Source organism: Acomys minous, assembly GCF_964271855.1.
Source record: "Acomys minous genome assembly, chromosome: 12".
Lineage (NCBI taxonomy): Eukaryota > Metazoa > Chordata > Mammalia > Rodentia > Muridae > Acomys > Acomys minous.
The window spans coordinates 67711376-67728919 of NC_140493.1; the positions used below are offsets into that span (position 1 = coordinate 67711376).

The following is a 17544-nucleotide window of genomic DNA, read 5'->3' on the forward strand; positions in this document are numbered from 1 at the left end:
CTAGAGACAATGTTATCTTTTTCATGAATCTAAACAGAAGCAGTGTGGTAAGGAGCTGGCCTTTCAGCCTGCTTCACCCAGTTTAGGGAGCTTAAGTCTACATTCCCACCACTGAGTACAACACAGATGTTCTTCACCTCTGGAGAGACCGTTTGGAAATGCGGAGACAGCACTGCAGCCAGCCCAACACCAGCAGTAGGCTCAATGAGCAGCTTCATTCTCTCCCACACCAGTTGGGTTGCATACTGTTGGCGCAGAAAGGAGCAAGGGTTAATGAAACCGAGAAGTGGAGCTAGAGTCTAGTAGGTTATTGTTTTAAGACAGGGTTTCTCTGTGTAGCCCTGGCCTGTTCTGGCCTCGCTTTTGTAGGCCAGACTGGCCTTGAACTCACAGAGATCCACCTGCCCCTGCCTTCTGAGTGCTGGGATTAAAGGTGTGAGCCACCGTGCCTGGCTGTAGGTTAAATTCTTCATGCCAAATGAAATAGACATTTGGGCTTGTTTCAATGAGTATGCTTAAGTAATAAAGTATGCATATACAACTGAGCCTGGCCCTGCTACTGTCAGGGTTCCCACAGGTCACCTGGTTAGGGGAATTGTTCATAAGTTTCTTTTGCCTAGGAAGTTAGACGGTTGCTACTTTCTCATCTGGGACTCACCTTGATTTCTTCCTCTGTGACAGTGAAGACGTCGTCCACAAGGTCCCTTATAATAGGCCAGGTATTTAGGCCAATGCTTGACTTGACACCATCCGCTATGGTTTCTGGAGGCTGAAGATTGGGTGTCAGTTCTCCTCTTCGTTTGGACTGGTAGCAGTCATCTGCGTTCAAGGGCTCAGCAGCGTACACCTTCACACTAGGTTTCAGGGCCTAGGGGAAGGTACAGAGACTTGCCTGCACACCTAAAGGAGGCGTGATGGGTAACACATACTTGTGTTGAAGGGTTTTTCTTTTGAGCTCCAAAATGAAAATATGACCTCGAAGCACTTTAATAAAAGTTGTATCTGATAACTGGCTTAATTGTGTAGATTACAACTGATTCTAGTAATTTGGGAAGGGTAGTGGTTTAGTTGGTAAGGAGTGAGGATACCACCATCGTAACTGCTGTTTATCCTCTTAGATGAACAGCGCAGTGAGGCAAAGAAGGCCATGAAAGATGGTAATTAGGGAAAACTGAGCAGCTATGCATGGTCAAGTGTGATGGCTCCGGGGTGCCTAGTCCAGGAAGTCCTTTAGAAGCTCTTTTCTCACCTTAATTGTAATGGCTATTCCAGCAACCATTCCCCCTCCACCTACTGGTACCACCAGTGCATCCACCAAAGGAACCTTTAATTAAAAATATAAATAGATAAGTTAACTGTTGCGTTGAGACAGGGTTTCTCTGTGTTAGCTGCTGCTGTCCAGGACTCATTTTGTAGACCAGGCTGGCCTCAAACTCAGTGATCTGCCTGCCTGCCTCTGTCTCTCAAGTGTTGGGATTAAAGGCGTGCGCCACCATTGCCTGGCCCTTATGCTTCATTCTATTCCACCATCAGAGAACAGCCCATACCCAACCCCATTAGTTAAGTTTGCATATAATCTACAACAAAATCACTTTCCTAGTAGCTAAATAGAAATTATGCCATTTTACCTGGTTCAGCACTTCCAGGGCAATTGTCCCTTGTCCAGCTATCACTGCAGGCTCCTGGTTGGGATGGACCAAGATCCCTTCTGTTTCTTGCACAAGTCTCTGAGTGACCTTTTCTCTGGACTAAAAGGGTAATAACATTAATGTAGCTTACTTGACTTACAGTGAGTTCACTTAAATCACTTAACACTTCAAAGCCATAAATATTCACATTTCAGGAGAGTGGCTATAAGTAAACATGGTATATTTTGGTACTTGTGAGAAAAATGGGTTTTCCATTGGGTGACCACGGGGCCTCTAATATATGACATGAACAAGCTATGGATGTTTCCACACAGGGTTTCTCTGCGTAGCCTTGGCTGTCCTGGACTCCCTTTGTAGACTAGGCTGGCCTTGAACTCAGTGATTCCCCCAGCCTCTGCCTTGAGTGCTGGGATTAAAGGCAGGCGTCACCATGCCCGGCTTGCTATGGATCTTTTAAGAGAACTAAGTAGTAAGTGCAGAGTGTACAAGGTTTAAGTATTTGGCCTTTCTGAAGAACAGTTAAGAGAGGAAAGTAAACTAGATTAGGCAGAAAGATGGAATGAGCTGTTTCATCTAGGCCTTAGATCATCCTAAGGATTGGAGGTTGGGATAATAAGTGACTGCTTAGTATATGCAAGGGACTAGCTCTAATAAAAACTAAAACCCTCCAAGCTTGGAGGTGGAAAACTAGTAGGAGATCTGAGGTGACAAATGGACAATCTGGTTGCTACTGAGAACATACTGGGAAGTAAAGAGACAAATTAGTTGAGAACTGATGCTGAATGGAATATGGGTGATACTGGTAGAGACTTAAAATGAAAAGGTGGGGACTGTTCTGAGACAGGATTTGTCTCTGTAGCCTTGGCTGTCCTAGACTCTATACCAGGCTGGCCTCGAACTCGGCGATCCACCTACCTCTGCCTCTGGAGTGCTGGGATTAAAGGTGTGCACCAACATGCCTGCCTTCTGGGTTTTCTTTTTAAAAATTTTATCGTGTGTGTGTGTGTGTGTGTGTGTGTGTGTGTGTGTGTGTTAGTTAAATGGGTAATCAAGTTTGGCAGCAGGAAATTTGAAAGGACAGGTCTATCTGGATGTGGTGCTTGGGGCTTATTAAAAAAACCTTTTTTTTTTCTCCCCTGCACAACTAGAAAGATAAATGCTGTTTGCTGAGGTGAGGAAGACTGAAATGGGGAGTAAGACCAGGGATCTGGTATAAGAAAAAAACAGTTGACACCCAGGAAGGAAAGTTGGGTTGTTGAAGCACAGAAGAAAGTTTTAGAAATTTAATTTCTGGGGCAGGAGAGATGGCTCAGTGGTTATGAGCACTAGCTCTCTTGCAGAGCGTATCTGGCTTCAATCCCCAGGGCCCACATGGCAGCTCACAACTGTAACTTTGGTTCCAGGGCACCCAACACCCTTATACAGACATGAATGTAGGCAAAACACTAGTTGCACGTAAATTTTTAAAAAAAAATTTCTGATTGGGTATGGTGGCATATGCCTTTAATCCCAGTACTCTGAGTTCAAGATCAGCCTGGTCCATATAGTGAGTTCCAGGGCAATGTAGACAGATCCTGTCTTAGAAGAAACAAGACTTTTTTCTTTTTTTTCTTTTTTTTAAAATACGGGGTCCCATGTGGCTCAGGCCCTTAGGCTGGTCTTAGAACTTGTGCCTGTGATGATCCTGAACTCCTGCCTGTACTTCCCAAGAGCTGAGATTGCGGCTATGCAGCAGCCATACCCAGCTGTTGAAACTTGATAAAAAGTCTGTGTAGCTCAGCTGGTCTGGAGCTTGCCATTCTGTCTTAGACTCCTGAGTGCTAGAATAGGCCTGTGCCACCATGCTGGCTGTAGTTGCATTAAGCTGAGACTGATGACATCAAGTAAGGATAGGTAAGGCTGTACTGAGACAGATGAAGCATCAAGTCAAGGGAGGCAGAGAGTCAAGTGATGGTGAATTCTGCTCCGTCCTTACCTCATCACTCGGCTCACTGTACACTATAGAGGCTCCATAAGCTTGGATGGCCAGTTTCTTGCAGTTGGGAGCCGTCCGGGGCACCACAATGTAAGCAGGAATTCCTGGGAGGGGACATGATTACATAAAATGAGGACCGCCTAGGATAGGAACATCATTCTGCTTATGATCAAACAGGGACAGCTGTCACCCCTCTTACTAACATTAGGGTAGTTTCCCATGACTTTTTGGTATCTACTCTGTAGCCTGAGAAAATTAAGTACCTTCCAGTTTGGCAGCGTAGGTGAGAGCCTGGCCATGGTTACCGCTGCTGTGAGTCACAACAGCTTTGGGCTTCCCTTTTGAAGTGTCAGGAATTAAGCCTTTGACGGCGTTAAGGGCACCTCGAATCTGGAAGAGATGGTGAATTATAAATGGTGCATCATTTAACAATGGGGATATGTTCAGAGACATGCATTCACTTGTTTCACTGTGCAAACTGAAGAGAGTACACACGTAATAGAGCCCATTGCTACCGAGCATTAACTGAAGCATGTTAGAAATACCAAGCAATACTACACAGACAATTGCACTACAGTGGTATTTCTCCTAGAAGAAAAAGACAAAAGGTAATGGTATAATACTTATACAGGAGATTTTCCTCAAAGCTTTTTTATGTTTTAGATTTGTGTGTATGAATGTTTTGTTTGCATGCATGTGTGTACATGATGTGGGAGCCTGTTGGATTCTCTGGAACTGGGCTGTGAGTGGTTGTGAGCCACTATGTGTGTGTTTGAAACCCAGGTCCTCTGCAAGGACAAGTTCTCTTTAATGCTGGGCCATCTCTCTGGCTACCACCTCTGCTTTTGGTTTGAATCTTACTCTGTTGCCCCAGCTGGCCTAGAACTTAACTATGTAGTTGAGGGTGGCTTTGAACTCATGGCAGTCATCTTGCCTCAGTCTCCCAGGTGCTGCCACACCCAGCCATAAAGAACATTTAGTGAATGTTTTGCAGGATAAAAGGTAGATTTGGGAATATCTAAAGACACTGCTACATGGTACTGTAAGCCAAACATTGTACACTTCAACTACACTAAGTTTAAAGAGTATTTTTCTTGGGCTGGACAGATGGCTCAGTGGTTAAGAGCACTGATTACTCTTCCAGAGAGGACCCAGGCTCACTTCCCAGCATACACATGGCAGTTTACAACTGTCTAACTCCAGTTCTAGGGAATCTGACACCCTCACACAGACATAAATGCAGGCAAACCACCAACACCAATAAAATTAAAAATTTTCCTTGATAACTATTTTTTTATATGCATTGGTGTTTTGCTTACAGTTGTGAGCTGCCATGTGGTTGCTGGGAATTGAAACAGTGCCCTCTTGAATAGCAGACAGTGCTTTTAACCTGTGAGCCATCTCTCCAGCCCCAAATATTAGTCATAAAAGTAAATCACTTATTAGAACTGCTTTACTTTGTATAAAAACAAAAAAAGAGTGTCTCATGTGGCTCAGGCTGGCATTGAATTTGCTATGTAACTGGACAACCTTATTCCTGACCCTTAGAATACAAAAACATACAGCTGTACAAAAATACAGCCAGGTGTGGCAGTCCACACCTTTAACTTATTCAGACAATATTTATGGGATCACAGTTATAAGGGATTTTTAGGTTGTGTGAAAGTGGCATATCAAATGTTAAAAACCTGGTGACTAGGACATGAAAATTGTGCACCTTTTGTTTCTAGCTGCAAAAAGACAAACAGATTTGGAAAACAAAATAAAATGGATTTTTACCTTAAAAGACCCAGTTTTCTGGAAGAGTTCACATTTGAAGAAAAGACTGCGACCCGCTATTTGATTCAGAATGGAACTTGTTAGCACCGGCGTGAGGTGGACAAAATCCTGAATGTTGCCATGAGCTTTTTCAACATCAGCAAAGGAGATGCAGTACTGAGCACACATGGTTCTGAAACCCAGAACAAGGCAAGGGGTCAAAGCACAGTCCAATGTTTGTTTAAAATACTGAAACAGAATAGCCTGGGGTGTAGTATTATGCGGAACTGTTCTCATTACTAGCATTTGGAATTTCTGTTCAGAGAGGAACTTCCTTGAAGCTGATGTAAGTATTCTTGTGCCAGCAGAAGCTGAAGTTTTCACCCCCCGGTCACATCTCTTGGCACTGCTACAGGTACATCATTACGTAGCCAGTCTGGCCTTGAATTTACACAGATACATTTGCCTCTGCCTCCTAAACACTGGGGTAAAGGCTTTTGCCTCTACACCTGCTATTTTGCTTGTTTTGAGAGTTATAAGTGTCACTATGTTGTCCAGGCTAGTATAAAACCCAAGGATCTTCCTTATGATTCCTTCAACTATTCGTGTGTGCCATTGTACCTGACTTGTATTTTGTATTTTAAAAAAATCAAAGCCAGGTGGTGGTGGCGGCGGCGGCGGCACACGCTTGAATCCCAGCACCTGAAGGGCAGAGGTAGGGAGATCTCTGAGTTCAGGGTCAATCTGGTCTACAAAGTGAGTCCAGGACAACCAAGGCTACACAGAGAAACCCTGTCTCAAAAAACCAAAACAAATGTTGGTATTAGCAAGGTGGCTCAGCAGCTTAAGGCACTTACTGCCAGGCCTGATAACCTAAGTTTGGTCCCCACAACCTACATGATAGATGAAGAGAAATATCCTATGACCACCACATGTGCCTTGGCATGCATAGCCAACACACACAGACACACCACACTCAGACACTCTTATCCAGAAATAGTGGTGCACACTTCTAATTCCAGCACTCTAGAGGCAGAGGTAGGTGGATCACTGTGAGTCCAAGGCCAGCCTAGTCAACAGATTAAGTTTAAGGTTAGCTAGGTCATTTATTTTGGGACTGACGAACAAAAGCTGTTTTGGAAAAAAAAAAAGTTTTTCCCCCCCTCTTGGTTTTTTGAGATAAGAGTTTCTCTGTGTAGCCTTGGCTGTCCTAGACTCACTTTGTAGACCAGGCTGGAGGCCGGCCCCTCTTGGATTTTTGAGATTTTTCTCTATGTAGCCCTGGCTGTCTTGGAACTCGCTTTGTAGACCAGTCTGGGCTGGAACTCAAGAGATCCACAAGCCTCTGCCTTCCAAATGGTAGGATTAAAGGAATATGCCACCACTGCCTGGCTAAATTTTTTTTAATTATTTATTTTTACTTTATATGCATTGGTGTTTGCCTGCATGCATGTCTGTGTGAGGGTGTCAGATCTTGAAGTTACAGACAGTTGTGAGCTGCCATATGGGTGCTGGGAATTGAACCCGGGTCCTTTGGAAGAACAGTCAGTGCTCTCGACTGCTGAGCCATCTCTCCAGCCCTAAATTTTATTTCTTAAAGATTTAAAAATGCTTATGCATCTATGTGAATGCTTATGTGCGCATAGCATGTATTCATGTGTGCATGTGCCCACTGAGGCCACTGGGTTCCTGGAGCTTCTGTTAAGCTAGGAAGTCAAGTCATCTGCAATGGTGGTGACGACGACCTGTCATTCTCACCCGGGTAACCAGGCTGTGATGCTATCGCTTCCACCTCCTGAGTGCCAGGGTCACAGCCGTATGCCAACATTTCTGGTTTACAGGTTCTGTTTTAAGGCAGGGCGTCATATAGCCAAGGATACCCTTGAATTCCTGATCAATTCTGCCTCCACCTTTCAAATGCTAGGGTTGCAGGTATGTGCCATTGAGCCTGGCTGTATTGGTAATTTTTATTCTTTTGGGAATGAGTCTTGCTTCTGTAGCCCAGGCTGGTTTGGGATTCAACTGTGTAGATTAGGAGGTCCTTGAACTCAGAGCAGTCCCCTTGCCTTGGCCTCCTAGTCCCTGGAATTACAGTATGAGCTACCATATCTGACTCAGTCCTACCTTTCTCATTTTGGATTTACTTTGGTTTTTGAGACAAGGTCTCATTTGCCCAGACTGGTCTCAAACTCACCAGGCAGTAGAAGAAGACGGTGAAACCCTGATTGGCTTCCAGCTTCTCAGTGCTGAGATTTTGGGGCTATACTACTGTGTCTGGCTTTAGTACCATTTTAATAAATTGGTTATTTATTAAATATATATTTATTTTTTTAATAAATATATTTTTATATATTAAAAATTATATTAAAATGTATATTTTATAAATACATAAATAAATATTTATATAAGAGTTAGAACGAGAGTTACAGGTGGTTGTAAGCCCCCCCGATGCAGCCACTGCGCCACCGCTGTACTGCCAGGCTACCTGCTTACAGCTGACGCCCCTTCACCTTATCTTAAATACGGCTTAAGGTAGTTTGTTGTTGGTTGTGTGTATTCTGAGACAGGGCTTCTTTGTGTAGCTCGGATGTCTGGAACTAGCTCTGTAGACCAGGCTGGCCTGGAACTCACAGAGATCCACCTGCTTCTGCCTCCCGTCTGCTGGGCGAAAAGCATGCACCGCCACTCCTGGCTCTTTTAAGTAGCAGAATTACAGGTGCATATTACTATGCTTAACTTTCAAATTTTTTTGTTTTTGTTTTTGTTTTTCGAGACAGGGTTTCTCTGTGTAGCCTTGGCTGTCCTGGACTCACTTTGTAGACCAGGCTGGCCTTGAACTCACAGCGATCCACCTGCCTCTGCCTCCCAAGTGCTGGGATTAAAGGCGTGCACCACCACACCCGGCTTCAATTTTTTTTTAAAGAGTAATAGATGCTATGAAGCTCCTGTGAGGTAACTGCCACAATAATGAGCCTGGGTGGTGCTGGAGACAAGTTCCTACTGTGTGGGCGGAGCTGGCCTGGGTGGTGCTGGAGACAGGTTCCTACTGTGTGGGCTGAGCTGGCCTGGGTGGTGCTGGAGACAGGTTCCTACTGTGTGGGCGGGGCTGGCCTGGGTGGTGCTGGGGACAGGTTCCTACTGTGTGGGCGGAGCTGGCCTGGCCTTTGAACGTGTCACCATTTTGCCTCCTTCTCCCAAGGGATGAGGTTTCAGGGATACACCGCCATTTTTAGACAACTACTCTGACTGCCTTACAGAGAATAAAAAGGAAAGGACAAAAGTGTAACTAGGGAGCCCCAGTCAGAGGCATGTCAGTACACATAAGGGACAAAGGGGACTTGAGTGGCAAAATCGGAGATAGAAAAAACAATCAGTTATGATACTTTCATGAAACACGAATTTTAAGGGACTTAAGATGTCCTTCAGATAGAGGAAGCCCTGGGCTTGATTCTCAACTCTGCATAAAGCAAGGAGGATGACACAGGTTGGTACCAGGTGGAGGCAGGGGCATAAATTCAAGGTTATCCTTGGGCTGCACAGTGAGTTCCAGGTCAGCCTATGCTGCATGAGACCCTGTATCAAAACACAAAAATCCCTCCAAAAACTGAAACCTCCCTAGATGAGATACACAGATGGCCAGTGAGCACATGAAAAATGCCCCAAATCATTAATTATTAGAAGAATGGAAATCAAAACTACAAAAGGATACTCCCTCATAACCATGAGGCGCTAGACCAGGACAGAGGAAACGGGAAATACAATGTACTGTTGGTCAGAATATAAAGTAGTGAAGGGCTTATGGGAAACACTATGCTAGTTCCTAAAATCAACTGACACAACCCTATCACCTGAATCAACAACTCTACTCCTAGAGGCAGACCAAAAGAAACAGAAGCTGTACCAGGCGTGGTGGTGCACGCCTTTAATCCCGGCGGGGGCAGGGGCAGGGGCAGGGGCATAGGAGGCAGGGGCAGGGGCATAGGAGGCAGGGGCATAGGAGGCAGGGGCATAGGAGGCAGGGGCAGGGGCATAGGAGGCAGGGGCATAGGAGGCAGGGGCAGGGGCAGGGGCATAGGAGGCAGGGGCATAGGAGGCAGGGGCATAGGAGGCAAGGGCAGGGGCATAGGAGGCAGGGGCAGGGGCATAGGAGGCAGGGGCATAGGAGGCAGGGGCATAGGAGGCAGGGGCATAGGAGGCAGGGGCAGGGTCATAGGAGGCAGGGGCAGGGGCAGGGGCAGGGGCAGGGGCATAGGAGGCAGGGGCATAGGAGGCAGGGGCAGGGGCATAGGAGGCAGGGGCAGGGGCATAGGAGGCAGGGGCAGGGGCAGGGGCAGGGGCAGGGGCAGGGGCAGGGGCAGGGGCATAGGAGGCAGGGGCATAGGAGGCAGGGGCATAGGAGGCAGGGGCAGGGGCATAGGAGGCAGGGGCATAGGAGGCAGGGGCATAGGAGGCAGGGGCATAGGAGGCAGGGGCAGGGGCATAGGAGGCAGGGGCAGGGGCAGGGGCAGGGGCAGGGGCACAGGAGGCAGGGGCAAAGGAGGCAGGGGCAGGGGCATAGGAGGCAGGGGCAGGGGCAGGGGCAGGGGCAGGGGCATAGGAGGCGGGGGCAGGGGCAGGGGCAGGGGCAGGGGCATAGGAGGCAGGGGCAGGGGCATAGGAGGCAGGGGCAAAGGAGGCAGGGGCAGGGGCATAGGAGGCAGGGGCATAGGAGGCAGGGGCAGGGGCAGGGGCATAGGAGGCAGGGGCAGGGGCATAGGAGGCAGGGGCAGGGGCATAGGAGGCAGGGGCAGGGGCATAGGAGGCAGGGGCATAGGAGGCAGGGGCAGGGGCATAGGAGGCAGGGGCATAGGAGGCAGGGGCAGGGGCATAGGAGGCAGGGGCAGGGGCATAGGAGGCAGGGGCAGGGGCATAGGAGGCAGGGGCATAGGAGGCAGGGGCAGGGGCATAGGAGGCAGGGGCAGGGGCATAGGAGGCAGGGGCATAGGAGGCAGGGGCAGGAGGCAGGGGCAGGGGCATAGGAGGCAGGGGCATAGGAGGCAGGGGCAGGGGCATAGGAGGCAGGGGCATAGGAGGCAGGGGCATAGGAGGCAGGGGCATAGGAGGCAGGGGCAGGGGCATAGGAGGCAGGGGCAGGGGCATAGGAGGCAGGGGCATAGGAGGCAGGGGCAGGGGCAGGAGGCAGGGGCATAGGAGGCAGGGGCAGGGGCATAGGAGGCAGGGGCAGGGGCATAGGAGGCAGGGGCATAGGAGGCAGGGGCATAGGAGGCAGGGGCATAGGAGGCAGGGGCATAGGAGGCAGGGGCATAGGAGGCAGGGGCAGGGGCATAGGAGGCAGGGGCAGGGGCATAGGAGGCAGGGGCATAGGAGGCAGGGGCATAGGAGGCAGGGGCAGGGGCATAGGAGGCAGGGGCATAGGAGGCAGGGGCATAGGAGGCAGGGGCAGGGGCATAGGAGGCAGGGGCAGGGGCATAGGAGGCAGGGGCATAGGAGGCAGGGGCAGGGGCATAGGAGGCAGGGGCATAGGAGGCAGGGGCAGGGGCATAGGAGGCAGGGGCATAGGAGGCAGGGGCAGGGGCATAGGAGGCAGGGGCAGGGGCAGGGGCATAGGAGGCAGGGGCAGGGGCAGGGGCATAGGAGGCAGGGGCAGGGGCATAGGAGGCAGGGGCAGGGGCAGGGGCATAGGAGGCAGGGGCATAGGGGGCAGGGGCAGGGGCATAGGGGGCAGGGGCAGGGGCATAGGGGGCAGGGGCAGTGGCAGGGGCATAGGAGGCAGGGGCAGGGGCATAGGAGGCAGGGGCAGGGGCATAGGAGGCAGGGGCAGGGGCATAGGAGGCAGGGGCAGGGGCATAGGAGGCAGGGGCAGGGGCATAGGAGGCAGGGGCAGGGGCATAGGAGGCAGGGGCAGGGGCATAGGAGGCAGGGGCAGGGGCATAGGAGGCAGGGGCATAGGAGGCAGGGGCAGGGGCATAGGAGGCAGGGGCATAGGAGGCAGGGGCATAGGAGGCAGGGGCAGGGGCATAGGAGGCAGGGGCAGGGGCATAGGAGGCAGGGGCAGGGGCAGGGGCAGGGGCATAGGAGGCAGGGGCAGGGGCATAGGAGGCAGGGGCAGGGGCATAGGAGGCAGGGGCATAGGAGGCAGGGGCATAGGAGGCAGGGGCATAGGAGGCAGGGGCATAGGAGGCAGGGGCATAGGAGGCAGGGGCATAGGAGGCAGGGGCAGGAGGCAGGGGCATAGGAGGCAGGGGCATAGGAGGCAGGGGCAGGAGGCAGGGGCATAGGAGGCAGGGGCAGGAGGCAGGGGCATAGGAGGCAGGGGCAGGAGGCAGGGGCATAGGAGGCAGGGGCAGGAGGCAGGGGCATAGGAGGCAGGGGCAGGAGGCAGGGGCATAGGAGGCAGGGGCATAGGAGGCAGGGGCAGGGGCAGGCAGATCTCTGACTCATCAAAAAGATTTTTGCACTCCCATGTTCATAGCTGCATTATTCATAATAACCAAAAGAAACCAGTAGCCATCGACAGACAAATGTCTACACATATGTAATATGCACAGATTCACATTTAATAAAACATTCTAACATGTTACAACAGATGAACACTGAGAAAATTATGCTAAGGGAAATGAGCTATTTGCAAAGATACCTACTACATTCAGTTATGTGGGGTATTTAGAGTAACCAAATTCAAGGAAAGAAGAAAAGTTGACAGGGCTGGGGTTCAGGGCACTGGAGGGCTCTTTGATGGGTATAATTGGGTTTGGGAATACAACAGGATACAGTAAACAACAAAAAGGATACACCTAAAAAACAGTTAAATGATAAATGTTTGTGTATTTTACTACAGCTGAAACAAACTGAAAAAAAAAGGAGAGATAATAGAAGTTACAATTAGGCTTAGAGGTTGTAAGGTGACTACTCTACCTTGTTAACTTAATTGGATCATTTGAGGTGAAGACAATGTACCCTAAATCTGGGCCATACTTTTGGTGGCAGCTCACAGAAAAGGACATGAAAGAAGGAAGCTTCTGCTTTTTGCCTGCTTGCCCTCACTCTTGCTGGCAAGTTCATCTATCCTGTTGCTGAGACATTCCTTTATTGATACCAGAATTAGCTTCTTTGGGATTCCAACATAGTGTGGACTGAACATTACCAGATTCCTGGATTTTCTGCCAAGAGACAGCCATTGTGGGACTAGCCACCACGGCCTGTACCCTTGATATACATACACATTTCGTCCTATTCTGTTCCTTTAGAGAACCCTGCAAGTGACAGAACCCCGATCTGAGTAGCTTAGGCAAATGATGGTGTTTAGGTTCAGTGGATCATGGAGTCCAACAAAGGGTTGAAGGAACCGCTGAGGGGGGTGTGGAGCTTCAGCAACAACTGCACCCAGGGGCTCGGTAGCTTCTGTGACTCTCAGTTTCTCACCTCTGCTGCCTTTGGCATGTCGGCTTCCTTTTCACAGCAGGCCAGCTGGTTCCGTAGGGCAGGACACATGGCTGCTGACAGCTCCTGTGTTTTACCTTTTATGGCTTCCATACTGAAGGATTTTTCTCTCAATTTCAGTTCAAAAAATTCTGGGTAAGGACTCTGACTGGCCCATCGTGGCCCAGGACCAGTGTGGCAAAGAGTATAAGGTCATTTAGGAAATACTATATAAATAGAAGTATTTATGGAAACATGAAAAAGAAACAGAATGAGCTCTATAACACAGTATCAGTTATGTACATTTAAAATACATACATAAAACATTATATATTATGCAAAGATACATGTATAATTAAGGACATATACCCAGCACATCAAGGCCACTAAAGGAATGATGAAAGATACTTGGGAATTGAAATGAGCAAAAACGATAAAATGAGAAAGGGCTTGTTAATGACAGTGTGAACAACTCGTATGATCACAACAGTTTTCTGCTTCTGAAGGAAAACAGTGTAAGAGGAAATGATGGAGGGGAAAAAACAACACAAAACTTCCAAGTAGTAGTAAAAGGCAGTTCCCTGAAAAGGATGAGAGCTGGAGCCACGGCTCAGCTGGAGAAGGCACCTGCTGCAAGGCCAACAACCTGAGTGTCCATTCCTGAACCCACCTGGTGGAGGGAGAGGACTGATTCCTGTGGTTTGTCCTCTGACCTCCACCTGTAAGCCACACACAATAAATAATACAAATACAACTTTGCTGGGACAGGGGCTCTCTGTGTAGCCCTGGACACCCTGGGACTCATGATATAGACCAGCATGGCCTCACTCTCATAGAGATCCACCTGCCTCTGTCTCCCAAGTATGCACAGCCATGCCCAGTCCCTTCCTGTGTGTGTGTGTGTGTGTGTGTGTGTGTGTGTGTGTGTGTGTGCGCGCGCGCTGCCTGTAGACACCAGAAGACGGTGTCCTATTCATTAGGTACTGAAGTTATAGTCCTCTGAAGAGCAAAATTGCTCATAACTTCTGAGTCATCTCTCAAGTGCAATTATTAGTTTTTAAAAAATATTATTTTTGTCTATGGTGTTCATACGTACAGGTGTATGTGTGTGCACACAAATGTGAGTGAATGTGAGTGAATCCTGGGTGAGGGTGTTATCCCTCAGGAGCTACTCACCTTGGCTGTAGGTTTTAAAAGTTTTTTCTTACAGTGGTCTCTCACTGGGAGCTGGGGCTTACTGACGAACGCTGGCTGGCCAGTGAGCCTTGGAGAGTCACCCATCTGTACCTCCCTAGAACTTGCATTACAAACCCATGACACCATTCCTGGCTTTGTAAGTGGATGCTGGGGATTGAACTCAGGTCCTTACACTTAAGTACTTTACTAATAAAGCCATCTCCCTAGATATTTATTTTAATGAGCTAAATGTTTTGGGACAGGTCCTAGCCCTAAACTATATAATTAAGGATGACCTTCAGTTTTAGATTCTCCTGCCTCACCCTCCCTAGTGCTGTGATTACAGGCATCAGGCTGAGTACATCCCCAGCCTTTACATTTATTTACTGAATGTAAATGGATGTCTTGTCTGCACGCATGTCTGTGTAACACGTGAGAATGTTGGATTTCCTGGGCTGGGGTTACAGACAACTGTGAGCTGCCATGTGGGTGATGGGAATGGAACTGGGGTCCTCTGAAGAGCAGCGAGTGCTCCCAACTGGTGAACTCCAGAACCGAATTAAATGGTTTACTTTCTTTCATTTATTTTTATTTTATATGGATGGCCATTTTTCCCGCATTTGTGTTTGTGTACCATGTGTGTGCCTGGTGCCCTGGAGCCAGAGTTCTGGACAGTTGTGATCATAAATGTGGGTGCTAGAAGTTACCCCCAGGTCCTCTGGAAAAGCAGCCAGTACTCTTAACTGCTTAACCTTCTTTCTAGCCTCTAATTTCTTTTCTTTTTTTTTTTCTTTCCTTTTTTTGTTTTTTTGAGACAGAGTTTCTCTGTGTAGCCTTGGCTGTCATAGACTTGCTTTGAAGACAGGGCAGGCCAAGAACTCACAGCGATCTGCCTCCCTCTGCCTCCCGAGTGCCTCTAATTTCTTTTTGAGATGAGGTCCTGCTATGTTTTTCAGACTTTGACCTGGACTCATGTGATGCCTCCACCTGCATCAGTTTTCCAACTAGCCAAGACTATAGATAGATGCACACTACAATATCTGGTCTATTTACTTTTTTGCCCTGTGAGTTAATTTAAAAAAAAAATTATGTGCATTGGTGTTTTGCCTCCACGTACATCTGTGTGAGGGTGTCAGAACCCCTGGAACTGAAGCTACAGACAGTTGTAAGCTGCCATGTGGGTGCTGGGAATTGAACCTGGGTCCTCTGAAAGAGCACTGTCTGCTCTTCTGGAGGTCCTGAGTTCGGTTCCCAGCGACCACATGGTGGCTCACAACCATCTACAATCCAATCTGATGCCCTCTTCTGGCCTGAGGGTGTGCATGCAGGCAGAGTACTGTATATATAATAAATACATATTTCTTTGAAAAAATAAAATAAAATTACAAATGGTTAGATTCACTTAATCTGTAGTCATTAACTTCTGGTTTTATGTAATGTGTTCAATGTTAATTGTGTGTGGTGTGTGCACACACTATGCATTTAGAGAGCAAAGGCTGACGCTGGCGCCTTCCTCCGGTGCCCTCTACTTCTTAGTTCCCAACATCTACTTATTAACTTATCCTGTGTGATTCCCTGTGTGGGTGCAAGTATGCCATATCACATGTATGGAGGTCAGAGGTCAACATGGAGGTGTTGGTTTTCTCCTTACCCCATGTAGGTTTGGAGGATCAAATGCAGGTCATCAGGCTTGGTAGGCAAGCACCATTACATGCTTGAGCAGCTGGTAAGCTCCTATAGTATTTACAAAAACTTAGACTACTATTTATGTCTGTGTATGTGTGCTGTCTCCTTCTACTATGAAGGTCCCAGGAGCTGAACTCAGGTTGCCAAGCTCGGTGACAAGGGCCATTTTACCAGCACCTACTTAGTATTTTTTTCTTAGACAAGGTCAGTAAGCCTGCCAGTGCGGCTGGATTTGCTAGCCGGCAGGCCTCTGAGCTGCACCTGTCTCTACCTCCCAGCACTGGGAACTCCAGGTGTGCACCACCATGCCTGGCTGCTCACATGGGGTCCTCGGGTCTGAACTCAGCTCCTCAGGATTGTTCCGCTAAAACACCTCCCCAGCCCCAACTTGAATGTCTAAAAACGGAATCTCTTCATCTTCTGTTAGCTGAATCTGCTTTATCGTTTTCTGTATTACTTATATATTCCAAAAATCCTGTTGCACTGCTTTTAGACAGGTCTTACTGTACAGCTCTAGCTGGCTTGGAATTCACTACGTAGACCATGCTGGCTTTGAACTTGAAGAGAGCCTCTTGCCTCTGTATCCTCGGTGCTGGGCTTATAGGCATGTGTCTGGCCTGTGCTTTGGAGACAGGGTCTCATGTAACTTTGGTTTGGCCTTGAACTCAGTGGTGGAGAACAGCTTAAAGTTTCATCTTCCTCCCAAATGCTGAGGTGACAGCCATGTGGCACAGTGCCAGGCGCTCAAATCGGGTTTTCCTATTTCTGCTTCTCTCAAATCTTTTGTCAAAGCCTGCTACTTTTTCTGGCCACTCTAATTATACCCCTTCTTTTGAGCCGTTGAAACATTTCCGAGCCATTGTTTTTCTCCTCTGACGGTGACCTATCTAACGCAAAACGGAAACTGCATGAATTCTGTAAGGATCAGGTATTTTATATTATGGTCAAGGATAAAGGTCTAGTGGACTGTGTGAAACAGGGAAAAGGCAACAGCTGGAGGGAGGCAGTCTTTGGATGGGAAGTGTCTCCGCCCCAGTTTGTACTAGTTAATGGTCAATGAAGGCCAATGAGGCTAAAGTACCAATCTTCTTGTCTAATTAACTTTTGTTTCTTTTTTGGGGGGACAAGGTCTTCTAATATGTTGCCTTGACTGGCCTCAAATGCGCTATGCTGCCCAGGCTGGCGTTGAACTTGCAATCCTCCTGCCTCAGCCTTTCAAGTACCGTGACTTATAGGAACGAGCTACCTTTACCAGCATCAGTGAAAAATTAAAGATGTCAAGATGGCAGTGGGGGATAGAATTAATCTGAGTTCTAAAAAAGTAATAAAAAAATTCTCAGTGTTACAGAAATTCCTGGGTCAGATAATACTTCCTTTCTGTTTTACTTCCACACAACCCCCTCCAGCAGGTCTTCGGGACGAACGTTGTCACAGATTTTGCTACTCGGGTGCACCCAATTGTTACACGGGGCAATCTACTTCTTCTATTGTCTAAGATTCAGTTTATCTGAAACGGGCACAATAATTAACTGTCGTTAAAAGATTTTAAGCTCCACAATCCGGACCTATGTTAAGGAGACCTCGGCCTAAAATGACCAGAGAAGGCCGGATTGTAGGATGTCACCGTCAATCCGGGCCCCACACCAAAAGCAGCGTCCTCAACGGCCACCGCAGCAACACTGGCATCCCTAGACCCCAACGCCCACCTGACGTGGGCAAGCCACCCCTGGGAGCCTCACCTCACCTCCCCGGCGCGGCGCCTCCACCTCCAAGCTCCAGCGCACCTTCCAGCGGGACACCTCTGCGCACGCGCACACGCCGTCTCTGGGGTCTGAGCGCACGCTCCGGCGTTGGCCCGAGTTGAACGTGCTGAACGCTTTT

The 17544-nt window shown here is 48.4% G+C and overlaps 1 protein-coding gene across 4 annotated transcripts; it reads right to left on the reverse strand.

Annotated features, from left to right (window-relative positions):
- Positions 1 to 2: 2 nt before the first annotated feature.
- On the reverse strand, positions 3 to 17534 carry SRR (serine racemase). Of its 4 annotated transcripts, none has more exons than XM_084802839.1 (8): positions 17408 to 17534; positions 5404 to 5575; positions 3888 to 4014; positions 3625 to 3728; positions 1629 to 1748; positions 1250 to 1324; positions 659 to 868; positions 3 to 245 (listed from the first exon to the last, which is right to left on the reverse strand). In XM_084802839.1, exons 2-8 carry the CDS (start codon positions 5569 to 5571, stop codon positions 30 to 32), a joined length of 1020 nt encoding a protein of 339 aa, XP_084658965.1. In that variant the 5' UTR covers positions 5572 to 5575; positions 17408 to 17534; the 3' UTR covers positions 3 to 29. The 4 variants fall into 4 exon arrangements, with proteins under 4 accessions (XP_084658965.1, XP_084658964.1, XP_084658962.1 ...); XM_084802838.1 differs by having other exon boundaries at positions 17403 to 17527; XM_084802836.1 differs by lacking the exon at positions 17408 to 17534 and adding an exon at positions 15629 to 15692.
- Positions 17535 to 17544: the final 10 nt, after the last annotated feature.